Below are 23,367 nucleotides of genomic sequence, written 5' to 3'. Positions count from 1 at the left end.
TTATAGATAAATAAATAAAATTAAAATTTAATTTGATTTCAAACATCATTATTATTTTATTAGGATTACTTTGTTTGTTTCGATGAAAAATTTTGTGTAAAGATAGTTTTTCATGTTTTCCAATATTTGGTAGTATAAAAAAAAAGTTAATAGAAAACTATCTTTGGTCAACTGAAAAAGTATGACTTATTTTTAAAGATTTTTTTCCATTAATATTTTTTTGGAAAACAATTCTATTTTGTAGCAAACTAAATAAGGAGAATTTTGAAATTATTTCTCAATTCATTTAAGGTTATTACAAAATATAACTTATTTTCTAGAAAATATAATTGCCAAAACAAATAGAGAGCAGAAATTAAATTATTAGAATTTGGTTGGCCATAGAAAGAGGTGAGAGTTGAAAGAGACAACATAGTTATAAAAACATTTGTTATTGTTAAAAAGGAGGATGAGGATGGAGAATTATGATAATAACGTTATTTTATTTATTTATTTATTTTTGTATGTAAGGTTGGTGAGGTCATGGGTGATGGAATAATGATATAGTAGTTATTTAGTGATGGTGATTTATTATTATTATTATTATTATTATTATTATTATTATTATTTGTTTATCAATATATAAAAAGTAATAACATATCCCATAAAAAGAAAAAAGAAAAAAAAAAGTAATAATATAAAGAGACACTATACGGAGTGTATACTTTCCCCTAGAGTGGGAATATATATATGGACACCATTAAAACTTGCAACTAATAAAAGAAAAAAAAGGAGAAGAAGAAGAAGAAGAGATGGCAATGGAAGTAGGGTTCTTGGGTCTGGGTATAATGGGGAAGGCCATGGCCACCAATCTCTTACGAAAAGGCTTTAAGGTCACTGTTTGGAACAGAACCCTCTCTAAGGTAAAACTACTACTCTTCATTCATTCTACTCTCTCTATGAACTACTCAGATTGCAATTTATGAATTTTGTTTTTTGTAGTGTGATGAGCTGGTGGAGATTGGTGCTTCTGTTGGAGAAACCCCAGCAGCTGTAGTCAAGAAGTGCAAGTACACCATTGCAATGTTATCTGATCCATCAGCTGCTCTTTCGGTTGGTTTTATTTTTATGCTTCTTTCTTCTCTGCTGCCTACAGTTAAGGCCATTAACATAATATCACTGAAGCCTTTTTTTTTCCCTTTTCTTTTTAAGGTGGTTTTTGACACAGATGGTGTTTTTGAGCAAATTGTCAGTGGAAAAGGTTACATTGACATGTCTACTGTTGACGTTGATACTTCTTCAAAGATCAGTGAGGTGAGAGCTCCATTTCCCTTTTTATCATTCTTCCATGGCTTTATTCAGCTTAACATATTGTGTTTTAACATCTGATCTATATATAAATAATTACTGTATTATCTATTTTAGATTCCTAAATGCCCAATAATATTTTACAGGCAATTACATCAAGGGGTGGTCACTTCCTTGAAGCTCCTGTTTCAGGTAGCAAAAAGCCGGCCGAAGATGGTCAGTTGGTAATCCTTGCTGCTGGGGAGAAGGTAAAAAATTCATATACAAGTCTATGGTGCTTGCTAAAGATCTAGTAAACTGGAAAATAATACACACACACACACACACTTTGTACCATACATTTAAGGTGTAATGTCTACATACTGGAGTCATCTTCTAATACTTTGTACTCTAGGAGAAGCATATGCAAGATGATAGACAATCCACTAAAATTGAAATGAAACTTAAATGTTTAAAGCAATGAAACTAGCTTCCTCTCGTCACCTGGATACACTACTTTGAAAGCTTATAAAGAAAACATTCAATTATAATTTATAAGAAATATCAAAGAAATTATACCCGAATATTTCTTCCAAATTTTTATGATCCCTTAAAATCATTAGGAAGAAATTTATAAGTTTCCTTAATAGTTGTCACGTCTAAAAATAATGCCTCTTTTGGCAAAAACATTTGGCTTAAAGTTACACAGTCCTGTGACTGCAAATGACCTTTTTTTTTTTTCAATCTTTCCACATGAATGTTCTTATGTGCGGGTATTAAAGGCAAGATGAGCATATTATGACTTTATTTTTAGTGTTGCTCCATTTAGGTTTATTCAGAACTATCACCTTTACTCTGGTTTTACAATACTCTGCTCGTAGCAACCGGTCCAATTTCTATTAAGAACTGCGCTCTTAAAGCCAGTGATGTAGGACAAAGAACTTCCTAACCAAATTTGATGCGCAGGATTTTCCCAGTTTCGAACATTAGAATTTTGGGGCTGATTTAGTAAAATCTAATACAATCTAATGTAGATATGCAAAAGGTTAGGTTTTAGCTTGCATTTTGGGGGAGTTGGTAAATTAGTGCGTGGCTGATATAATTTAAACAGAGGGCTGGAACACAGAAATCAGATAGTAAATAGAGAATAAGGAGAGGAAAGAGTCACTTAAGGCAAAAGAAAAATAGTTAAATCTAGCTTTACACTAGGTTTCTGAGCATTACAATTGAGAGCGATGCATCACATCCCACCAATAAACAATAAAAAGAATGAAATATTTTTCTTTATTCATTGTCAAAATGATAAGAGACCACTTTTCCTTTATTGCTGTACACATGAATTTTTTCTTTTTTACTGTTAATTGTATCATATCACTGTTTGTAAATGCAGGCATTGTATGAGGAAGCCATCCCATTTTTTGATGTCTTGGGAAAGAAATCTTTCTTCCTAGGGCAGGTTGGAAATGGAGCAAAGATGAAACTTGTTGTCAACATGATAATGGGCAGGTAGTGGTTGTTTTTTTGCTCATCTGACCTAGAATAGAAATAGGAAAATGGATACTTCTTGCACAGACAATAGTCCAAATACTAAGTGTAGGTTTTGAGTCCAAATACTGAGTGTAGGTTTTGAATCAGGAGGGGATTAGACAAAGATGTTCAAGGATTAGAATATGACCCAGTCACAGTTCTTTTTGTTTGGTGATAAGTAGTTTTGCACACTTAGATTTATTGTCTGTACTTTTTATTTGTTTTTTGGAAAAAAAAAATTAATTTTTTAAACATGACTTGGCTGCAAAGCATACCAGCTTATAATATCCTATACGTAATTAACTTCAGATGTTAGGGCCTAAAGAAAAAGAAAAGGGGAAGTAAGCTTCTTGACTATTGATAATCTTAGGAAGCGGCAGATTTTGATTTTGGATTGGTGTTGTATGTGTAAAAGAAATGGGGAATCAGTTGACCACCTCCTCATCCATTGCTCTATTGCTTTTGATTTATGGTCTATGGTGTTTACTCTGTTTGGCATTCATTGGGTTATGCCGAAAACAGTGGTGGAGCTGTTGGCTTGTTGGCAAGGAACGTTTGGGAGGCATCAAAACTCTGCTATTTGGATGGTTGTGCCCCATTGTTTGATGTGGAGCATTTGGAGGGAGAGGAATAACCAGCATTTTGAGGATTTAGAGAGATCTGTTTCAGATCTTAAACTCTTCTTCCTTAAGTCTCTTTTGGATTGGGTTACAGTGTTTGGCTTTCGTTCTTTTTCTTCTGTCCATGGTTTCATGGACATTTGTACTTTATGCACTTGATTTGTTTTTGTCCTTGATGTATACTTCCTGTATACTCAGGTGACACCCCCCCTTCTTTCAATATATTTTTATTACTTATCCAAAAAAAAAAAAAGGACATGTTATTTTCCCCCCTTTTATGCCTTAAGGTAAAGTGGATGCTAAATATCATATGTAATATGATTGTGAGCTCCTTTTGAATTTAAAAAAAAAAAAAAAAAGCTTCTTGAAATGTAAAAGAGTACCCTTGAAACATATCAGATTGTAGACACTGTTTCCATATTTTTACTACAGCAAGAACTTCATGTGTTGCTTAAACTTACATATGTTTTTAGATTTATTGTATGGTTTAAGGACTCTGACATGGTGTGTCCTAAGGAGAGTTTAACCCTTGTAAAGAAAAACAAAAAATAGCGAGGAATCCATCCACTTACTGTGAGTTGACATACTATAGTTAAGCACTTCCTCCTTAATGTTGAAGTCTAGATTGGACAGAAACAAAGGTATAACTGTTAGGTTTAATTGGGGGAAAGGCCAGACAATGAGATTGAAGCTTTAATGGTCTAAGGCTGCTGGGAAACAGAATTACAGGGTTTGAGGTTCAAGTTGGACTAGAAACAATGAATCTTGAAGGAATCTGGGAAGCACAGACATCGTAAAATTGCAAGTACTGGTGTCAGACATGTATCTGACATGGACACAAATGTGTCAAGTACGCACTCAGTAAGAAAAAATGTTTTTTTAAATCAATTGTTCTATTTTGATGTTGAATGTTGTTTTTTGAACTCTTTTGTTTGTACTTTAAACATTTTAATATTTTTTGTCTTTACATACTTTTTAAATCCAAAATAAACATAACTTATTCCAAATATAAAATACATTAGCTCAAAATAAAAATGTTAATTAATTAATTGTCGTATCCTCGTCGTATTTTATCCTGGTTTTTCAAGAAATTCCGTGTCACCATACTATGTATCATGTCGTCCTACGTGTTGTGTCCGTATCCATGCTACATAAAAAGGATTGTAGGAAACGGAAATTGTGTTGCAGGATTTTCTAGCCGCAAGAACTGTAGGGCTTTTGGGATGCTATAGTTAAAGTTTCAAGAATGAAAAGGTTAGGAAAATTAGAGGAAATCCAATATTTCTAAAGTACAAAGAAACAGGTACTGGTTGGGGTTGAAACAAGCAAGAAAACCCAAATTTCTGGGTGGCTGTTATGGTGGGCTATAGAGGTGCCTGAGAATAATTGTTGGGGTTCAAGTGTTTAGGTTGATAAAAGTGAGGCACAAATACTAATCAAAGGAAAGAAAAAAAGGTGGAAAGCTTTTGGATTGTGGAAGAAAGGTTTTTGTAATGTAAATCTAAATAGATGTCACTGCATTAAGATTTTGAAGCCTCAAACTTTATGTCCGCATACAGAATGGGAGTCCTAATTAGAGGGTATGGAACAAACTAGGTTTTAAATCTACTAAAATGTAACCACCCAATAACAAACCTTGACTGAAATATGAAATGGGCCACAAGTATAGCTCATGTCCAACAAATTCTGAAATCACAGATATACCCATGACACTTAAGAAAGCATAAACAATAGGTGACCCTAATAATCATGGTGGATACAAAATATTTATTATTATAGTTATTTATTAATTAAATTTACGTAAGCCTTTCATATAAAATGAAAGGGTCTCAAATATACCAGACTTCTGGGACAAAGGCTACATGGATATTCCCAAGTCTTGTTAAACTTTCAAATAAAGAAAATAACACAAATTATATAATACTAGTTCTGAAAACAATTTTTAGTATCCTTCTGCCATAGAGATGTTGAACTCTTGTTCGTGCCTCAATTTCCCTTTTAACTTGCACAGGTAAACAATCAAGTGATTGATCTGTATTTGTAACTTAAATATTAGAGTACGGATTGAAACTAATATAATTTTTGTAGTCACTTTTATATGTAAATTATCAACACCTCTTTGTTCTCTATAGTATATCTTCTTCTAATGCAAGCAAGACTTTATTTAATAGCATCTGGTGAATGATTTCTTTGCTTGTCAGTGTGGGTTTCAAAATAAATGTAATTATATCCATCAATTAATATAATATTTTAGAAACAAATGTATTTTTTTATTCGTATAAATAATTTGGTAATTTATCAATCAAGAATGGGTTGGGAAATAATTGTATTTTGTATTATCATAGTTAGTTTATTCTAATTAATAGTCTTAAGGAAACTTTTGAAAGGCTATATATTATGAACTAGTAAGTTGTCTGTGCGTTACATGGATAATTTTGTGATATTTTATATATGACAATTTTGTATAATGTTTTACTCATATTATAAAGAAAAAGTAATCTAAATTAGAGTAAAGAAACATATATATTTTGAGATGTTAAAAATTAGTTTAGTTGCTTCATTGCATATTTGTAGCCTTCTCAAGGAAAGATTAATTTAAAAAAAAAAAAAATCATAAAACCAAAAATAAATGCAAAAGAGTAACGGGACCATAAAAATCAACTAATTTGTGTTGTGTTCCATATTTCATACCATAAAATGAAAGTATGCCCAACTCTCTCACCATCTCTCTACATTTTTAAAATACTAAAATGGTAGGAATGCTAAAAGACATGAAGAATACAGAAATTTGTGGTGTAAACTTAGGCGATTAATAAGATATTAATGACATAATAATAAAATAAGTTAATGTGAACTTTTGTGTAACAGTAAAAAAAACTTAATGAAAGAGGTAAAAAAAAGATTAAATGCAAAATTAGAGTGCCACTTGGTAGGACCTCGTGCTTTTTTGCATAAGGTCTCTGCTTTTATATATATATATATATTGATTATTAGACTTGTTATTTATAAAATATGAATTATTAGAAATGTTAAGTACAAATGGAACCAAGCTAGTCTCTTGAAAATTTACTAATTATAAGAACTGTCAAATAATAGAATATTAATCATGAGAGGATTGAAGGTACTAAACCAGCTACACCTTGATGCCAACAAACCTAAAAGTAAGACGTAACACTAACTAGGGTAGCTTCTGGGGGGGCCTCAATTAGGCCCTACTTGGAAGTTAAACCTAATGTCAAGATTCCACTTTGCATTTGAGCTTGCTTCTCCTTGAGTTTCTTGTGGTATGTGTGGGCCTTTATATGGTAGTTGACCACTTTTATGATGTTTTCTCCTTTTCAGTATGATGAATGCATTTTCAGAGGGACTTGTACTGGCTGACAGAAGTGGACTAGACTCTAAGACTCTTCTTGATGTATTGGTATGATAATGACCAAGAAAATTTTTTGTTCACGTATGGTATTGAAGTTGATTCTCACAAGTTATTTTCTGGCAGGATCTGGGTGCAATTGCTAACCCAATGTTCAAGTTGAAAGGACCCACTATGATCCAGAACAATTACTCCCCTGCTTTTCCATTGAAACATCAGCAAAAGGATATGAGGTTGGCTCTTGCACTTGGTGATGCGGATGCAGTATCAATGCCAGTTGCAGCTGCAGCCAATGAGGTTATACTCTTCTGTTGTCTTTCTTTCCTTTGTGCAAACATATGCAGAAGCAGTGTTGTTAATGTAAGATATCAGTTGGTATATATTCTAGGCATTAGATAGATGCTTTAGATAAGACAGTTTGGAATATACTCCCAACATTTTGTGATAGATGCATGCCTGGTGATAATTTAGAAATTTGCATTCTACCTCAAGAGGCCCGGCTACCTGAAGTTAGCCAGATATTTAGTTCTTTTCTTCTTTTCGATCTATCTATTATGGGTGGTTCTCACAGTTTTTTTATTGAATCCAAATTTTTTCAATTGGTGGTAGAGGAAGGGAGACGGTATTTTTCTTTAAGGATTTTTGAGCGGGGAAAATACTTCATGAAGTTAGTTTTTATGGGGAAGAATGCAGCGCAATGGCTGATGAGGAATATAGAACACATTGTTGTTGGGAATAGTCCCAAGCAATTTTTTTACTTTCAGGGTGGGTGATATAGCTTATACTCTCCAACTCGTTTGACCAGTTCTTATTATTGACTGAATTCAAAGTTGGCGGGTTTAGAAGGTCTATTATTATTCTGGAGGGAAAATCAAAGAATGAGTGGAGGGTTTTTGGGTTAGAATTAAGATGTTGGAACCTGAACACTATGTGGATGGTGGCTCTGGTCACTTGAAATTTGTTGCTTACCCTCATAAGGATAACTCAGGGATTCAAACATCTAAAAATTTTGCTAAGACAGTGCGTGGCTATCAAGTGCAGGTCAGGGGCAGAAACTAGCCACATCTGTTAAGCATCCACGATAAGGGGAAATCTTAATTAGGGGAGGATAGGGTGGTGAAGCAGAACCTAGAAGTTGAGCAGATGGTGTTGAGTGAAATTCCGGCAGGCAAATCATGTCCGACGGCTCTTGCAGGAGGAGATGTGGGTTCTCGGTGCATTAATGTGGACTTTAATATGAGAGAGATAAATCTAGGAGGAAATAAAAAGAGATTTCTGTTAAGATTCAGTTCAAATTCAAATGAATCTGTTTATGGAAAAGAACGTGATTTAAGGAATTCTTGCTGGACAGGGAAGGGCTTGACTGTGGTGGTGAATGGGGAAGGAAAGAGGCGTGATACATGGGACTGCAATAAAGGTGGATTAAAAAGCTTTAAGTGGGTAACATGGGGTGAGAAACCCGTGGTGGGCTTAGGCTCTATTTGTGACACACGGGGTCCAGAGAAGCCAGTGTTGGGCTTAGACCCAAACTGTGACATGTGTGTGGGCTTTCCAAATATCCCAGAGGTAACAGGCCCAATTAGATTTGAAGTGGGTGAAAGCTCTTCTTTGGCTGACCTGAGAGCACCAACCCACAAAGCCCATGATTTGGTGATGGTGGCAAGTTCCAAACCATAGCATGATGATTCTGCTACTCCAAATGAGATGTTGGGTCGACCTGCGGAGCCTTCAACAAAGGTCAACAACATAGTTTCTAGTGAGTTTCACGCTGAGGAGTCACTAATGACACTGGGTAAGGCTGATGCAGTGATAATCCATTGTTCAATGACGGTGACGAGCTCTGATTGTGCTCATGAGAACTCTGTTCCTCAGATCGATGTGATGGGTCGACTTGAGAAGGCTACGATGGAGGTCGAGTGTCCTTTTTCCGATGGGTTTTTCTTTGATGAGCCTTCGATGGCACTGGTCTCTTTTTGTCCAAAATTTTTTTCTGAGCCTATCGAGAGTTGGGGTTGTGGATTTGGGTGCCTAGGATGGAGATAAAGGTAGTCGGGTTGGTTGTGCAAGTGCTGCTCAGGGGATAGACACTTCTCATCAGGTTAACTAGTTAGTGGTGTTGGTAGACCGAAGTTATCCTAAGGCAAGAGTATCGACGGGTGATGTGGATAGTTTCTCCCCCTTGATGACCATCACTCCTCAGGGGTTGGTTGTGTCAGCTGAGTTGAACAGTAATATTGAGGTTTTGGAGCTTGAAAATACATTGGATATTTCTAATTGGGTGAAACATAAAATTCCTGGTTTTAGTAAATTGGTGGGGCTTCCTGTGGGTCGATATGAGAATATGTGTATTATGCTTTCACAAAGGCTTGAGAGGGTGATTGAGGTTGCCAATCTGTTGCACAAGAAAGATGCAACTCATCGAAAAGCTGTCTCCAAGGATAAAGGGAAGAGGGAACTGAGAAATTTGATTTCTTTGGTTAATTATGACGGTAGGTAGTTTTCTTTGACTGCTATACAGAGATTGTAGTAGGGAGTTAACAGTTTTTATGAAGTTAAAGATGGTTTCATGGAATGTTCGAGGATTGAATAATTCTAAAAAACGTTTGGTAGTTAAAAATTTACTACGAGAGTGGAATTGTGATGTAGTCTGCCTTCAAGAAACTAAGCTTGCGGGCATGGATAGACGGATGGTTTGCATCCTGTGGAGTTGTCCTTATATGGACTGGGTGGATGCAGATCAGACCGCTGGTGGGGTTTTGATGATGTGGGATAGGAGGGTTTTAGAAAAATTGGAGGTTATGTTGTGCTACTTTTCCGTGTTGGTTCCATGGCAGGATGTGAGGAATGGTTTTATTTGGGCATGTTCTAGGATTTATGGCCCAAATGATAATAATTTGAGGGGGAAGATGTGGGACGAGTTGATTGGAATTCAGAAATATTGGGATGTTCCATGGTGTTACATAGGGGATTTCAATATCACTCGCTTCCCAAGTGAACGGTTGGGTCGATTGCATCTTACTTTGGCTATGGAGAATTTTTCTGAGTTTATTGAGGATCTTAATTTGATAGACTTACCGTTGGAGGGAGGGAGTTATACTTGGTCTAGTGGTTCAGATCAGCCTTTGATGTCTAGGATAGACAGAGCTTTGGTATCTCATGATTGGGAGGACCACTACCTGGATGTGATCTAGCGGGTTTTACCTCACCCTGTTTCAGACTGCTTTCCTATTCTAGTGGAGGCAGGGGGGATAATGAAGGGGAAGAGTCTTTTTAGGTTTGAGAACATGTGGTTAAAGTTTGATGGATTCACAAATAGGGTTCATTCTTGGTGGAATTGATATTCTTTCTCTGGTACTCCTAGTTATGTGCTTGCCAAGAAGTTGAAGGCTCTGAAAGGAGACATTATTCAGTGGAATCGTCTCGAGTTTGGAAATATAGGTCATCAAAAGAAAGAATTATTGGAGGCCTTGAAATTTTATAGATGCTAAGGAAGGAGAGTTTGGCCTTTCTGAAGTGGAGATAAGTGAGAGGGTTGCAGTGAGGTCTTAAATAGAGAACCTTCTTTCTTTGGAAGAATCAGAGGTGGCAGACCAAGTGGTACAGTTTTATAAAAAATTGTATAAAGAGACAGAGGAGTGGATGCCTTTTGTGGAAGGTATGGAGTTTGATCAGATTGAGGGGTTGGAGAGGGAATGGCTTGAACAAAGGTTTGAAAAGGAGGAGATTCTTCGACTTGTCAAAGAGCTAGAAGGAGATAAAGCTCTAGGTCCTGATGGTTTCTCTATGGCCTTCTACCACCATTGTTGGAGAGTTGTGGAACGTGATGTTTTAGCTATGTTTGAACAGTTTTATCAACGTAGTAAGTTTGAAAATTCTCTTAATGCAACTTTCATTGCTTTGATCCCTAAGAAGAATGGTGCCTCCAATATCCGAGACTTCAAACCTATGAGCTTGGTGGGGAGTGTGTATAAGATCTTGGCTAAGGTTTTGGAAAATCGCTTGAAAGAGGTTTTGGATCAGTTCATATCCGAGTCTCAGATTAGTTTTGTGGGTGTCAGGACCCAAATCCATGAAACATGAATTTAGATACCTGATTATCTTGCTAACCTTACTTAGCTCAATAAACATAATTTATTTAAACTTAATTCAATAAAACTCCAAATAAACAATGCTTCTGATAAACCTCTTATAATAAACAAAATCCACAATTTATAATAATCTCCAAAATATTGTGAAGTCTAAGCGGAAAATAAAAATAAAAATAACTATTAATCTTTTCAAAACTCCACAAATTGAAAATAAACTCCACTATATAAAATGTGAACTACAAAACAAAGGTAACTAAAATTTAATGAGTCTTCAAGTAATACTGAAGCCGCCTACAACTTCCACGCTCTACCTTACACCTCACAAGCGGTCCAAAGGTTCTAATTCCCAACTATACTTTAATCTGAAAATATTAATTGATGGGGTGAGCCACACATCTAGTAAGTAATTATACAGAATACACAACGGAATAGAGTCAAGCAAGGCACGAGTTTAATTTCACAATTACACTCAAGATATCCAATATAGTTTTCAAAACATGTAAAGAATCACTTAATACACATATAATCATATCTTAAAATCTTTTGGAAACACATACAAATAATTGATCAGAGCATAGTGTCACATATACACATCACATATTCTCACATACAATCCTGTGAGCGGATACCAACACTAACCCCTGCTTGTGAGGGATCAACACATATTCTCACATACAATCCTGTGAGCGGATTTACACATATATATCTGATCAATTCTAAAAACACTCATTTTGAGTCACATATCACAAACAATAAAGTTTATACAACATATAATAATTTTCTCAATATTAACAATTGTTCCAACAATAAAGATATATTGAATATCACAATATCAAATTGAAACATAAATCAAAAGATGCTGGACTCTCTTAGGGAACGAATAGGAATTGAAGAGTTTATATAAGTATTTTTACAATTCTTGAATAAGTTTGAAAATCCAGTTTGCTAAAAGGAACGTCTTAAATACCATTTGAAAAACAAGAATATGATTTCGAAATCACTTGGTTTGAAACAATTTAAAGAACAAAAATCTTTTTAGAAAACTCACTTTGAAACTCAATTATTTTCAGAAAATAGTTAGTTAAAAATCATCTTTTAAATGGGTTTTGGACATTCAAAACGTTATTTAAAATTCGAAATTTCTTTTAAAACATTATTTAAAAGCCAATTAAAATTTCTCTTTCAATAGTGTAAAAATGCTTTTTGATAAACTTTTAAAAAATGTAAGCTTAAAAATATAACTTTGAAAATCTTTAACTTCTAAGAACCTAAAGAACAAAACTTGTGCATATTATGCATAATTACTTACCGCACTCAAATCACTCTGAAAGTCCAGCCAAAATAATCTCCAAAGAGCCTCAAGACACTCTTAAATCAGACCTATAATCAATTACGAAAATTACTCAATATCCTCTACAAAATATAAATTTTACTAAACTATAAAAATTGACTCACTAGTAAAATACTTTGCTGAACTAATGATAGCACTAATGCAAAGTAATTTATCAGAACCCGGAAGGCGACGGCTAAAGTTTTAGAGTTTAAGTTAATATACATAACCCCAACCAAGCCATATTATATATATATATCTACCATAGAAAACTTTACAACTATCCTAATATCCTAATATGTATATATATATATACAAATCCAACTAAAGATCAATAGCCACCTTCTTTGACTTCTTCTTCAACCAATATATATATATATATATATATATATATATATATATACACACACAAATTCAAGAAGAACAATAGCCACTTTCTTTGACTTCTTTTTTAACCTTTATATATATATACACAAATCCAACGTAGCCCCCTTCTTTGACTTCTCCTTTAACCTTCTTTAACCATTATATATATATATATACCAATTCAATGAAAGAAGGAGGGCCGAATTGTTTGACTTCAATCTAGGATTATATGTACAGATCCAATGGAAGACTTAAACAAAAAAAAATTGATTCGTGAAATCCCACTGGCTCAAATCTAATATCTAATCCAACGGAAAATCTAAACGTTAGAATATAAATTTTAGGATCAAAATCAAATTTCTAAATAACCTAATAAAATTCTAATTTTTTCTTGTTTCTAATTGAGAGAAATCTTACCTTGAACAATCTGATTGTCTCTTCAATTGTACGTGTACTAACTCCAAGGAAAACACCTCTTAGCCTCTTAGTCTCTTAGATAAAACCCTGACTATCTCTTCCTCTATTCTGTAGCTTGTATTATAAGATGTGGGCTTAGTGGGTAGTGGGCTGCAATAACAATTAAAAGAAAGCCTATAGCCCAACAATTATATTTTAAAGAAAACTCTAAAATAAAAAAAAATTATGTGGGGTATTACAGTGGGTAGTAGACAAATACTTGATTTAGTTCTTATTGCTAATGAGTGTGTTGATAGTCTGGTGAAGAGTAAGATTCCGGGGGTTATTTGTAAGCTGGATATTGAGAAAGCCTATGATTATGTGAATTGGGAGGCTCTTCTAGATTTGCTAAAGAGAATGGGATTTTGGGTGAAGTGGTGTAGGTGGATTCGTACTCGTATATCTACAGTTCAGTTCTCTGTCTTGGTTAATGGGTCTCCAGTTAACTTTTTTAGAAACTCGAGGGGATTGAGACAAGGGGACCGGCTGTCTCCTATGTTGTTTTTGGTTATGATAGAGGTTTTTAATAGGATGATGAAAAGAGCTGAAGATGTTGGTTTACTTCATGGTTTTAGGGCTGATGGTAGGCAGGGTGGAGGGGAATGTGTATCGCATATTTTGTTTGCGGATGATATGATTTTGTTTTGTGATGCAGATGTGGAGCAGATTTTACATGTTCGGATGCTACTACTTTGTTTCCAAGCTGTGACAGGATTAAAGGTTAATGTTTTGAAGAGTGAGATGGTTCCCATTGGGGAGGTTCAAAATGTCCATGCCTTGGCAGAGATTTTGGGTTGTAGGATAGGGTCTTTGCCTATGACCTATCTTGCTATGCCATTGGGGGCTTCCCACAAGTTCCCTACTATTTGGAATCCTATCTTGGAGAAAATAGAGCGTAAGTTGGCTGGGTGGAAGAAGCTGTATTTGTTAAAAGGTAGAAGACTGACGTTGCTTAAAAGTACGTTATCTAGCCTTCCTACTTACTTTTTATCTCTTTTTACTATCCTTACACATGTGGCTAATAAAATTGAGAAGTTGCAAAGGGATTTTCTATGGGGTGATTCCAAGACACATTTGGTGGGGTGGGATAAGGTGTGTGCACCTATGGAAAATGGTGAATTAGGAGTAAGGAAATTAACTACTTTTAATAAAGCCTTACTAGGAAAATGATTATGACGGTTTGGGGTTGAGAAGACAAGGTTTTGGAGAATGCTTGTAGCTTTGAAGTTTGGGGAAGAGTGGGGGGGGGGGGGGATGGACTTCCAAGCTAGGTAGAGGTGTACATGAGTGTGGTTTGGGGAGAAGTATCTGAATGGGTTAGGAGGTTTTTAGCAAAAATATTCAGTTTGAGGTAGGGGTGGGGGATAGAGTGAAGTTTTGGATAGATTGGTGGTGTGGGGATTCGCCATTCCAACTAACCTTTCCTGTTGTGTTTGAGATTGCTTCCAATAAAGCAGCCTTTGTGGCCTCTTGTCTTGAACAGTTTGGGATAGAGGAACGGAGAAGTTGGGATGTTCGTTTCATTCGAAGACCAAATGATTGGAAGATGGGTGTTGTGGATGAATTTCTTCGTACTTTGGGTTCTAATTTACCTTCAACTAAGAATGGAGACCATATGAGATGGACGTTGATGAAGAATGGGGATTTTGATATGTGCTCGTTTTATAATAAGCTACGAGGTCCCTCGCCCATTATCTTTTCTTGGAATGGTATTTGGAAGGTTAAGGCTCTTCGACGTGTTTCTTTCTTTGTTTGGACCGCCGTGTTGGATAAGATTCTTACAAGTGACAATCTGTAGGGTAGAGGGTTTGATTTTGTTGACTGGTGCATTATGTGTCGTTGTAATGGAGAGACGGTGGATCATTTGCTACTTCATTGTGGAAAGGCTTATTAGTTGTGGAGTGTGGTTTTTAGAGCTTTTGGTATTTCATGGGTCTTGCCAAGATTGGTTGCAGATACTCTTTTTGGTTGGTGGAATTGGTTTGGAAAGCATTTGTCTTGCATTTGGAATTTGGTTCCGTTGTGCTTAATGTGGTGTATATGGAGGGAGTGAAATTGGCGGACGTTTGAAGACATGGAAAGCTCCGGCGACCAGCTGCTTGCTTCTTTTAGTGGCTCCCTTTTTGACTGGTCTAGAGCTTGGGGACTCACCTCTAGTGATTCTCTCCATATGTTTCTTAGTTCTCTCTTTTTTAATTAGTATTTTCTTTGTTTTTTTTTTCCTCTTTCTGTAATATTTGATCTGCCTTATGCCTTTATGCATGAGGTAGCTTTTTGACTATACATCTTTATTACTTATAAAAAAAAAAAAATCAGTTGGTATGACGCTCTAAACTAGAAGGACAATTCAAAGTCTAGTCCTTAGTTATCACTTAGTCCTTAGTTATCACTTATCAATCCTATACCATACGATGAAAGTTGTGTCATACGTCATTTATTTGTGCAGAGTGGATGCCCTCTCCATTTTTATTTGAATTTTTGTTTTTTTACCCTTTATGTGATGTGGACAGTTTTTTTTGCCCATTATTTTACATAAAACTTTTAATCCCGACTAACAAAAGTGTAAAATTTAAAATTGTGAAGTTAATTCTACTTTAGGTGAAACCCTATTACCAAAGTTCCAAGAAGTTTAAATTACTATTTCAGTTAAAATCCTATTACTAGAAGTTTGAAAAAAATTAAAAAGAATTATCTACCGTAATTTTTAGTTTTGACAAAAAACTAGGTCCTATATGATATGCTTCCCTCATATAACTTCATTATTTTATTGTTCATTTTAAATGACATTTGTGAAAATACATCTTTATTTTACATGTGAATTTTACTTAGCATGTGCATTGTACGTTCATTCACCCAATTTTTATTACAAGATGAAATAAAGTTTGTAATAGAGTACAAATACTTTATGAACATTCAGAACCAGTTAAAATGCACTGTGAATGAAAATCCTGGCAATTAATTTTGGTTCAGAATTAATATTCTAATTGTGTCTTCTAACTCACAATTTTCTTTTATGATTCTTGACCTTCTGCATTTCTATAAATTTTCTTCTTTATAACTCCTTGAGTTTTGCACCCTAAAATAAATAAAAAAAGGTCCGAGCTAGGTAATACATTGTGTAGTTCCAAACTTTAGTCTAAGTTATCCATATAAAGGAGCTCTAGTCTGGTAAGTCTGCTGCAGGTTAGTGGCAGGATCTAAAGTGGTCTGAGGATATATTGAAAATGGTGGTGGATTTGGTTTTGATCTGGATGAACAAAATGACACTATGCAAAACAATGATAATCAAAATATAGAGATCTGGGTTTGTTTGGTGTGACTCAGAGCACTTCAGGATACATGATTATTCTGGTTGCAGCTCTATCGGATATGCAGAGATTAGTGTTAGTTCTGGCATATAATTGAGATATATATGTATATATATATATATATGTATGTATGTATGTATGTATGTATGTATTATATTTATAAGTAATAAAATTTTTATTTAAATTAAAACAGACCCAAGTGCATAGGGAATGTACTATGGGTACAATACAATCTAGATCCCAAATTACGATGGTCAATCAAATTTGGAAGAGAAGACATGAATATGTTTGTAAAGCTAACTCCACTTGAGCAAAGACGAAAGAAAGAAAAAAGAACTAATCTCAAGTATATTTAAAATATATAGCATTCCATTCTCGCAAAATACACCACATTATGCAATGTGGCACAAATCTCGAAATAGCTATTTTGTGATGCTGGCTGAAGTTGCTCTACCATGAAGCTATAGGGCAATGAAGAATAGCTATTTCGAGATGTTAGCTAAGCGCCATTGTCCATAGCTCATAAGCTATTGGGCAATGAAGAAGATGATCCACCAATACCCACTCTGTTTTCACATACGACACCAGTCTATTGCATTAATTCCCCGCTTTTGAAGATTATCAAATCTCACCCAAAGCAGCAAACTATGAAAATAACGCCAACCTAGGAGGGACCTTCGCTTGCCACACCATCAAGAAATATAATTAAGAAATATTAAAAATTTTATCTTTTAAAAACTAAATTTCCTTCAAACACCAAAATAAAAATTATGGAGTTTTTTTTCTTTTGAATTGCTAGTAATACTAGGAAGTTAGAAATCAAGAGATTAAAAAGATGAAAACATTTAGGGAATATGATGTAGAAGGGACGGGAGAATTAGAAGAGAACAGACAGAGGTGATGTGTTTTATATGTTATTGGTAGATGTTATCCCTGGTTATCGTGAATAAGTTCTATTTCCATCTTTACCACATTTACCCTATTACACAGAAGCTACTAATAAGGTGTGCTGCTAAGAAATTGTGGTCCCTGGTTTTCTGTTTATTCAGGGTTCAGTGGGTTATGCCTTCTCACATCATTGAGGTCTTAGCTTGCTGGAAGGGGAGTTTTGTTAGACGAGGTGTGGCACTGTTTGGTGTGCAGTGCCCTTGTCCCTGATGTGGATTGTTTGGAGAGAGCATAATTTTAGAGCGTTTGAGGGTTTTGAGAGGCCTTCCATGGAGTTAAAATTGTTCCTTTTGCGTTTTTTGTGTGATTGGATTGCTGTGTTCTCCACTCATTCAATTTTATAATTTGCTTACTTTCATTGATATATATATATATATATATATTTTTTTTTTTTTGAGTTTTCCTGGACTGTTTTGTTCTCTTTGTATATCTCTATATCTCCTGTGTACTGGGGCAAATTTTGCTTAATTCAATTTTATTATTCATAAAAAATATATGTACCGCCTATTGTCGTTAATGATAGATTGCTAATGAGCTCTAGCTCAAATGACACTTCCTCCTTGCATAAGAATGGGTTCAAGGCTCACCAAGTGGAACTTACCAATGAAAAATAAAATGCGGATAATGATAGATTGGACATGTTTAAAGGACAATACAAAAAACCAATGCTATGGTATCTCCAAGGATCGATATCTAGCAAAGAGATCGAAGCCCAAGCATGGCTTTGCTTGTTGAAATTCCTACATTCAGTAGGATGAAACGTAATATACTATCAGGATTTATCCAAAAAAGAATAAATTAATATTTATTAGGATTCTCTTCCCCTTATACTATTGATGACCATGGTTCTTGCTACTAATTGGTATGTCTCTTGATGTTAGATTTCTCGCCCTTTTTCCTTACTGTTTCATATTGCTTCCATTTATTTAAGATTTGGTCAGTATCTATATTTATGTTGTGAAATTGATTTTGGTTGTTAACTGATCATAACTAAGACAACTTTCATTTGATATCTGTGTATGCATGTGTGTGCTTGTTGATGATTAGCAAATGAGGTTTGTTTTATCAGGTTGGATAAGTTGATTCTCGGGTTTTCAGGTATGTAGGAAGGGTGTGAGGGGTGATCATAGGAGTAAGAAGTCCTTACTTTGAGGTGTCTGACCTTTCTCTCCCTCTCTGAGTCCTTTTTCTGATATATTGATGAGTGACAATTAGGTTTATTTATTCGGTTAAGATGCTTGGGTTTCAGGTTTCTTAGCGTCAATAGGTTGAGTTTTGTCTCATTTCTTAAATTTGACATGAATTTAGGATAGAGTTTTGGAATCAAACATCTAAAACAGGTTTTGGTTTGGGATGGCTTTTCCTCCCAAACCAACTCATTTCATTCTCTAGGTTGCACGGTCTTATTCTCTTTGTTTATTTTAGTTAGAGAAAAAATGATTTAAATATTGGAGTTGGCCTGATAATTTTGTGGAAGTCACAAAAATGATGTATCAGTTGTGGAATGCAGAACTTGTTAAGATCTCTTCTGTTTGGATATGGCTATCATTTTTCAAATACTGTTTATATCGATATTGATGATTGTTGTATTAAGAACAGAAAAGCTATGGCATTTTGCGATTATGTAAAAAGTATGACATATTTAAGTATTTAAGATGTTTGATATGGGGATCCAGGTTTTAGGTATGACTGGAACCTCATCGATTATTAGAACTAAAAGCTTGATGTTTATATCTTCTGTAGGCTTTCAAGAAGGCCAAAAGCATGGGGTTGGGGGACCTTGATTTTTCAGCTGTTTATGAGACTGTGAAGCATCTTCAACGTTCATCATAATATAAACAGATGCTTATCAACTTGAACTCAAATTGCATTGGTAACTATAGCCTGTGTGGTCAAAGTTTTAATATGAGGAAATAAATTTCTAGTGACCACTTCTTCATGCATGTCCGAAGTTTGTTTCCTACAATGTGATGTTGCGTGGTGTGTTTGTACAATTAATTATCAGCACAGGAACTCTTCGAAGTGAAAGCAAAGAAGACCTTATTTGGATCGAAATGTTGTAACAGCTGTTTTGTCCTTCATCTGACTCTAAAGAAATCATCTTTGTTTTGACTGATAACAGGTGCGGTGAGACCTACCCTAACTAATGCGATATAAGTCATCTCTCTAGAAATAGCCAGCATGACTATACATGAGAACTTGTTGGTGCTTGAGTCTTTTGTCTTGTTTTGTTTTAATTTTTTAGGAGGGTTTAAACCTTCAACATGGGATTGAAATGTTAAAGGGGCGGGAGAAGGTACCATTCGGGTAAGGCTATAAATAAAATCAAGTTGTTTTTGAGTAACTTGGGCTTGACTTGAAAAAATGCTTGTTTATGTTTGTTTGTTTAGCAAACAAGTTAAGCTTAAGCCCAAGTTTAGGCTTGACTTGTTGGAAAAACTGATTTTGCATCTCATACAAAACATACAGGGGAAGCAACACAAGTATTTTTTTCATTCATGTAAGATAACATGGAATATCTAGAATTTTAGAAATAAAGAATAGAAAGACGTACCTTAATGGAGTGAAATTCAAAACAAAAGAACTACAAACTTGGGAAGACTTTTACTCTTCACCCCAATTCTACAGATGCTCAAGATATGTGGTCTCTTAATCAGTTATGTACGCACTTGTGCAAGAGAGAATATAATATTATGAGAAAACTGTCTTGTTTCTCCTTTTATTGTATGTACGTTTTTTTTTAACTGTCAAAAGACAGTTACTTTATTTAATAACTCTTTATTAAATAAAAAGTTACTAATTGGGCTAGTCTTTTGGACCAGCCCATTTGGGCTTTAGTGTGTGATTTGGGATGGAACCAAAGGGACAAATAAAGCTCTAGCGCTAATGGGCTTCGGGCTTATCTATCAAATCTTGACAAGTCCAAAGTTACCATTAATTATATTTAATACCATTATATAAAATAATTGCACTTTAGGTTTTATTAATAAATTAAATCATAAGACTTTATTATCTAAACAATTAACCCCTTCATGAAAATATTTGTAGTAATACAAAGTCATAATATATAACTGCCACTTTGAAAATTACTACCTCTTGATCTTTGAGTACCTACTTTAATCCTTTAAGTTATTCATATATATTTATGAAATCAAATTTCATAAAAAATAAACTTTAGTAATTCTTTACTAAAATGGTCAGGCCTAACACTTTGAATAATTAAACTCATTAAACTTATCTTAAAAGAGTATTTTATATCTTTATAAAGAGACTATGAATTCCATCTTGAGGATATGTGTTCCTTTAGCACTACGTGTGGCTGTCCAACATACTGAGGTTTTGACCGTTAAATTAGATCTCACTCTTAATATATCAAAACAACTTACATTTCATGATTGAGTTCACTATCCTTTCAGGATTGAGAGTTTATGTAAATTAAACTCGTGAGATTTATTATTTATTTGACAGTCATTAGGAGAATAATAAAGGTCTGTTTGGTTTAGTAGTATCTCAGTTTTCATAACTCAGTTTTCAAAATCCATAACTCAAACCCAAAACTCATAACTCAATTTTTACACCTCATTTTCACTCAAAAATTGCAAAACACATGTTTGGACTCACAATTCAGTTACATATCTCTACAACTTTTCTCCAAAACCGTGGACCCCGCCCATTGACACAACCCATGTTGCTACTCACATCTCATTAACAAAAAAAATCTTCCTCCTTCACTTCTCCCATTGTGTCATCCTCTCACCTTTCATTTCTCTAACTCTCCCTTTTTTCTATCTATTTTTTTTTGTCTATCTCTCTTTTTCTGTCTCTCCCCCCTTCACTCTATATTTGATTTTTTTTCCCCATTCTTCTCTGTTTCTTTCTCAGTTTTCTCTGTCTCTCCCTTCTTCAATCTGTATTTGATTTTTTTTTTCTCTCTTCTCTGTTTCTTTCTCAGCTATTTTTGGTTGGTTTGAACCAGTGGTTATTGGGTTTAAAGTGGTGGGTTGTTTCAGTGGTTGCTAGGTTCGGATTGGTCATGGTGGGTTGATCGAGTTTTTGGGGCTAGGTTATGGTGGAGATTGGGTTATAGGTCACGATGTGGCTTGAATCGGTTGGGGCTGGGTTGAATCGGTGTGGATTGGCATTTGGAAACAGAGAGACACGGCGACGTAAAGGAGACAGAGAGACATGGTTGGGGCTGGGTTGGATCGGTGTGGATCGAGTTGATTTTGGTGTTTCGGTGGTGTTGATCGGTGCTAGGTTTGTTATGGTGGTGCTGGGGCTGGGTTACGGTGGAGATCGGGTTATGGGTCATGGCGTGGCTTGAATTGGTTAGGGCTGGGTTGAATCGGTGTGGATCGGCGTTTGGAAACAGAGAGACACAACGACGTAAAGGAGACAGAGAGACATGGTTGGGGTTGGGTTGGATCAGTGTGGATTGGGTTGATTTTGGTGTTTCGGTGGTGTGGATCGGCACTGGGTTTGTTGTGGTGGTGCTATGGCGGCGCTAGGTTTGTTGTGGTGGTGCTGTGGTTGTTTGCAACGGTAATATCAAACATTTTTGGTGAACTGACGGGACAACACAGAAGCTCTGGGTCCCACAAAGTCCAAATATTTACAACAATGCCACTAAGTTTCCAATCTCAGTTTTTGAAAACACCCATTTCTTGTTTCCTGTTTCCATCACTATAACTCAAAATTTTTGAGTTTTGAGTGATGGAAACACAATCTGAAAATCAAGTCAAACAAACAAATTTGTGTGGGTCCTACGTTTTTTGATAACTCAGTTATGAGTTTTGAGTGATATCACCCAAAACTCTAAACCAAACAAACTCTAAATCTCATAGCGGTCCAGTTCAATATGTCTGAACTCTTAAAACATATTAACTAGAAGTCTCCACTTCCATGATCAAGACAAATCATCTTAGTTGATATATTATAGTCTTAGCAGATGAAATGCCTAATTTCATCACCGACTACGAACTAAAATTGAGTTTACAAAGAACTTGTGATCTATATCTTCTGTGACTAAATCACATAAATTGCATACTATGTATCCATGGACTATATGATAATGTCCAAATATTCATGTTACCATTACTTTAGATAATAATAAAACAACTTTATTAATCATAACATTAAATCATACATAATGTCATACATAGCATCATACAATAGGATTTAAGGGCACTAATCCTAACATGACTATCAAATGACAACACTGGAAACATTGCCTAATCATTGTACAAGTTCAACTATCACTAGCCTATTATTTTCCCCACAACTATGGTTGTCAAAATCACGATCTGGATTGTAGAATAGCACGATTTTACGATCTTACTTTATCAAAAAGTTTAGAATTGAAGGAAGGTGGTAAAAATGGTAGGATTGTATGTAGGATCGTAGGATTGTAGGAGATTCTATTGATCCTACCAAAACACGTGTTTTTGGTTTGGGGCCCCCTTTTGTTTTTGATGGGATTGGTTTGGGCTAAGAACTAAACCCTTAAGCCTAACTGGATTTCAACAGCCCAATAACAAATTGAAGTTCCAAATTTACCCATGTCAACATAAAATCTCAAAAAAAGCGTAGAAACATTTAGAAACATTCAACAGGCCCAAGATGTCCCTTGGCCTCCTCTAAAAAAATCTAACATTATGTGAATTTTGTTTTGTTTTTATATATGAATAAATTCATAATTTAAAGTCACTATCAATGTGTTTTTTGCTTAAAATTTGAAAATAGGTAGAATCTTATGATTCATGTTTCTGCCTACCTCTTGCGATTCTATATTAGATTCCGATTTTGACAACCTTGCCTACAACTATCCTCTCGAATCCATATTTGTGATCAAAGGCCTATAAAATTTGACAAGCTGCTCTTGCAATGTGTTTTTAGATTTTTTCTCCTGTGGCTTCCTTTTCTTTCTTTTTCTTTTATTTACTATAAGGTAGAATTACCTTTCAGTAGGCCATATGTTGTGGCTGCATCTGAAAAGCCAAGTGGAAACAGTTGGGAAAAAAATTAGCATGGGTGTACAGTAGTATTGCATTATGACCCACTTGGAATTAGAAGAAATTGGAGAGGAAAT

General features: G+C 35.0%; 1 protein-coding gene across 1 annotated transcript; it reads left to right on the top strand.

The window, feature by feature from the left end:
• Positions 1 to 717: 717 nt before the first annotated feature.
• Positions 718 to 19,623, top strand: LOC142607380 (glyoxylate/succinic semialdehyde reductase 1). Its single transcript, XM_075778838.1, has 8 exons — positions 718 to 902; positions 982 to 1,092; positions 1,192 to 1,293; positions 1,434 to 1,535; positions 2,657 to 2,772; positions 6,756 to 6,834; positions 6,910 to 7,080; positions 19,023 to 19,623. The coding sequence occupies exons 1-8, from the start codon at positions 792 to 794 to the stop codon at positions 19,110 to 19,112; spliced, it is 882 nt and encodes a 293-aa protein (XP_075634953.1). The 5' UTR covers positions 718 to 791; the 3' UTR covers positions 19,113 to 19,623.
• Positions 19,624 to 23,367: the final 3,744 nt, after the last annotated feature.

Source organism: Castanea sativa, chromosome 8, assembly GCF_040712315.1.
Source record: "Castanea sativa cultivar Marrone di Chiusa Pesio chromosome 8, ASM4071231v1".
Lineage (NCBI taxonomy): Eukaryota > Viridiplantae > Streptophyta > Magnoliopsida > Fagales > Fagaceae > Castanea > Castanea sativa.
Note: the sequence above shows the minus strand (reverse complement) of the source record. Positions and strands in the feature narration are given on the sequence as shown.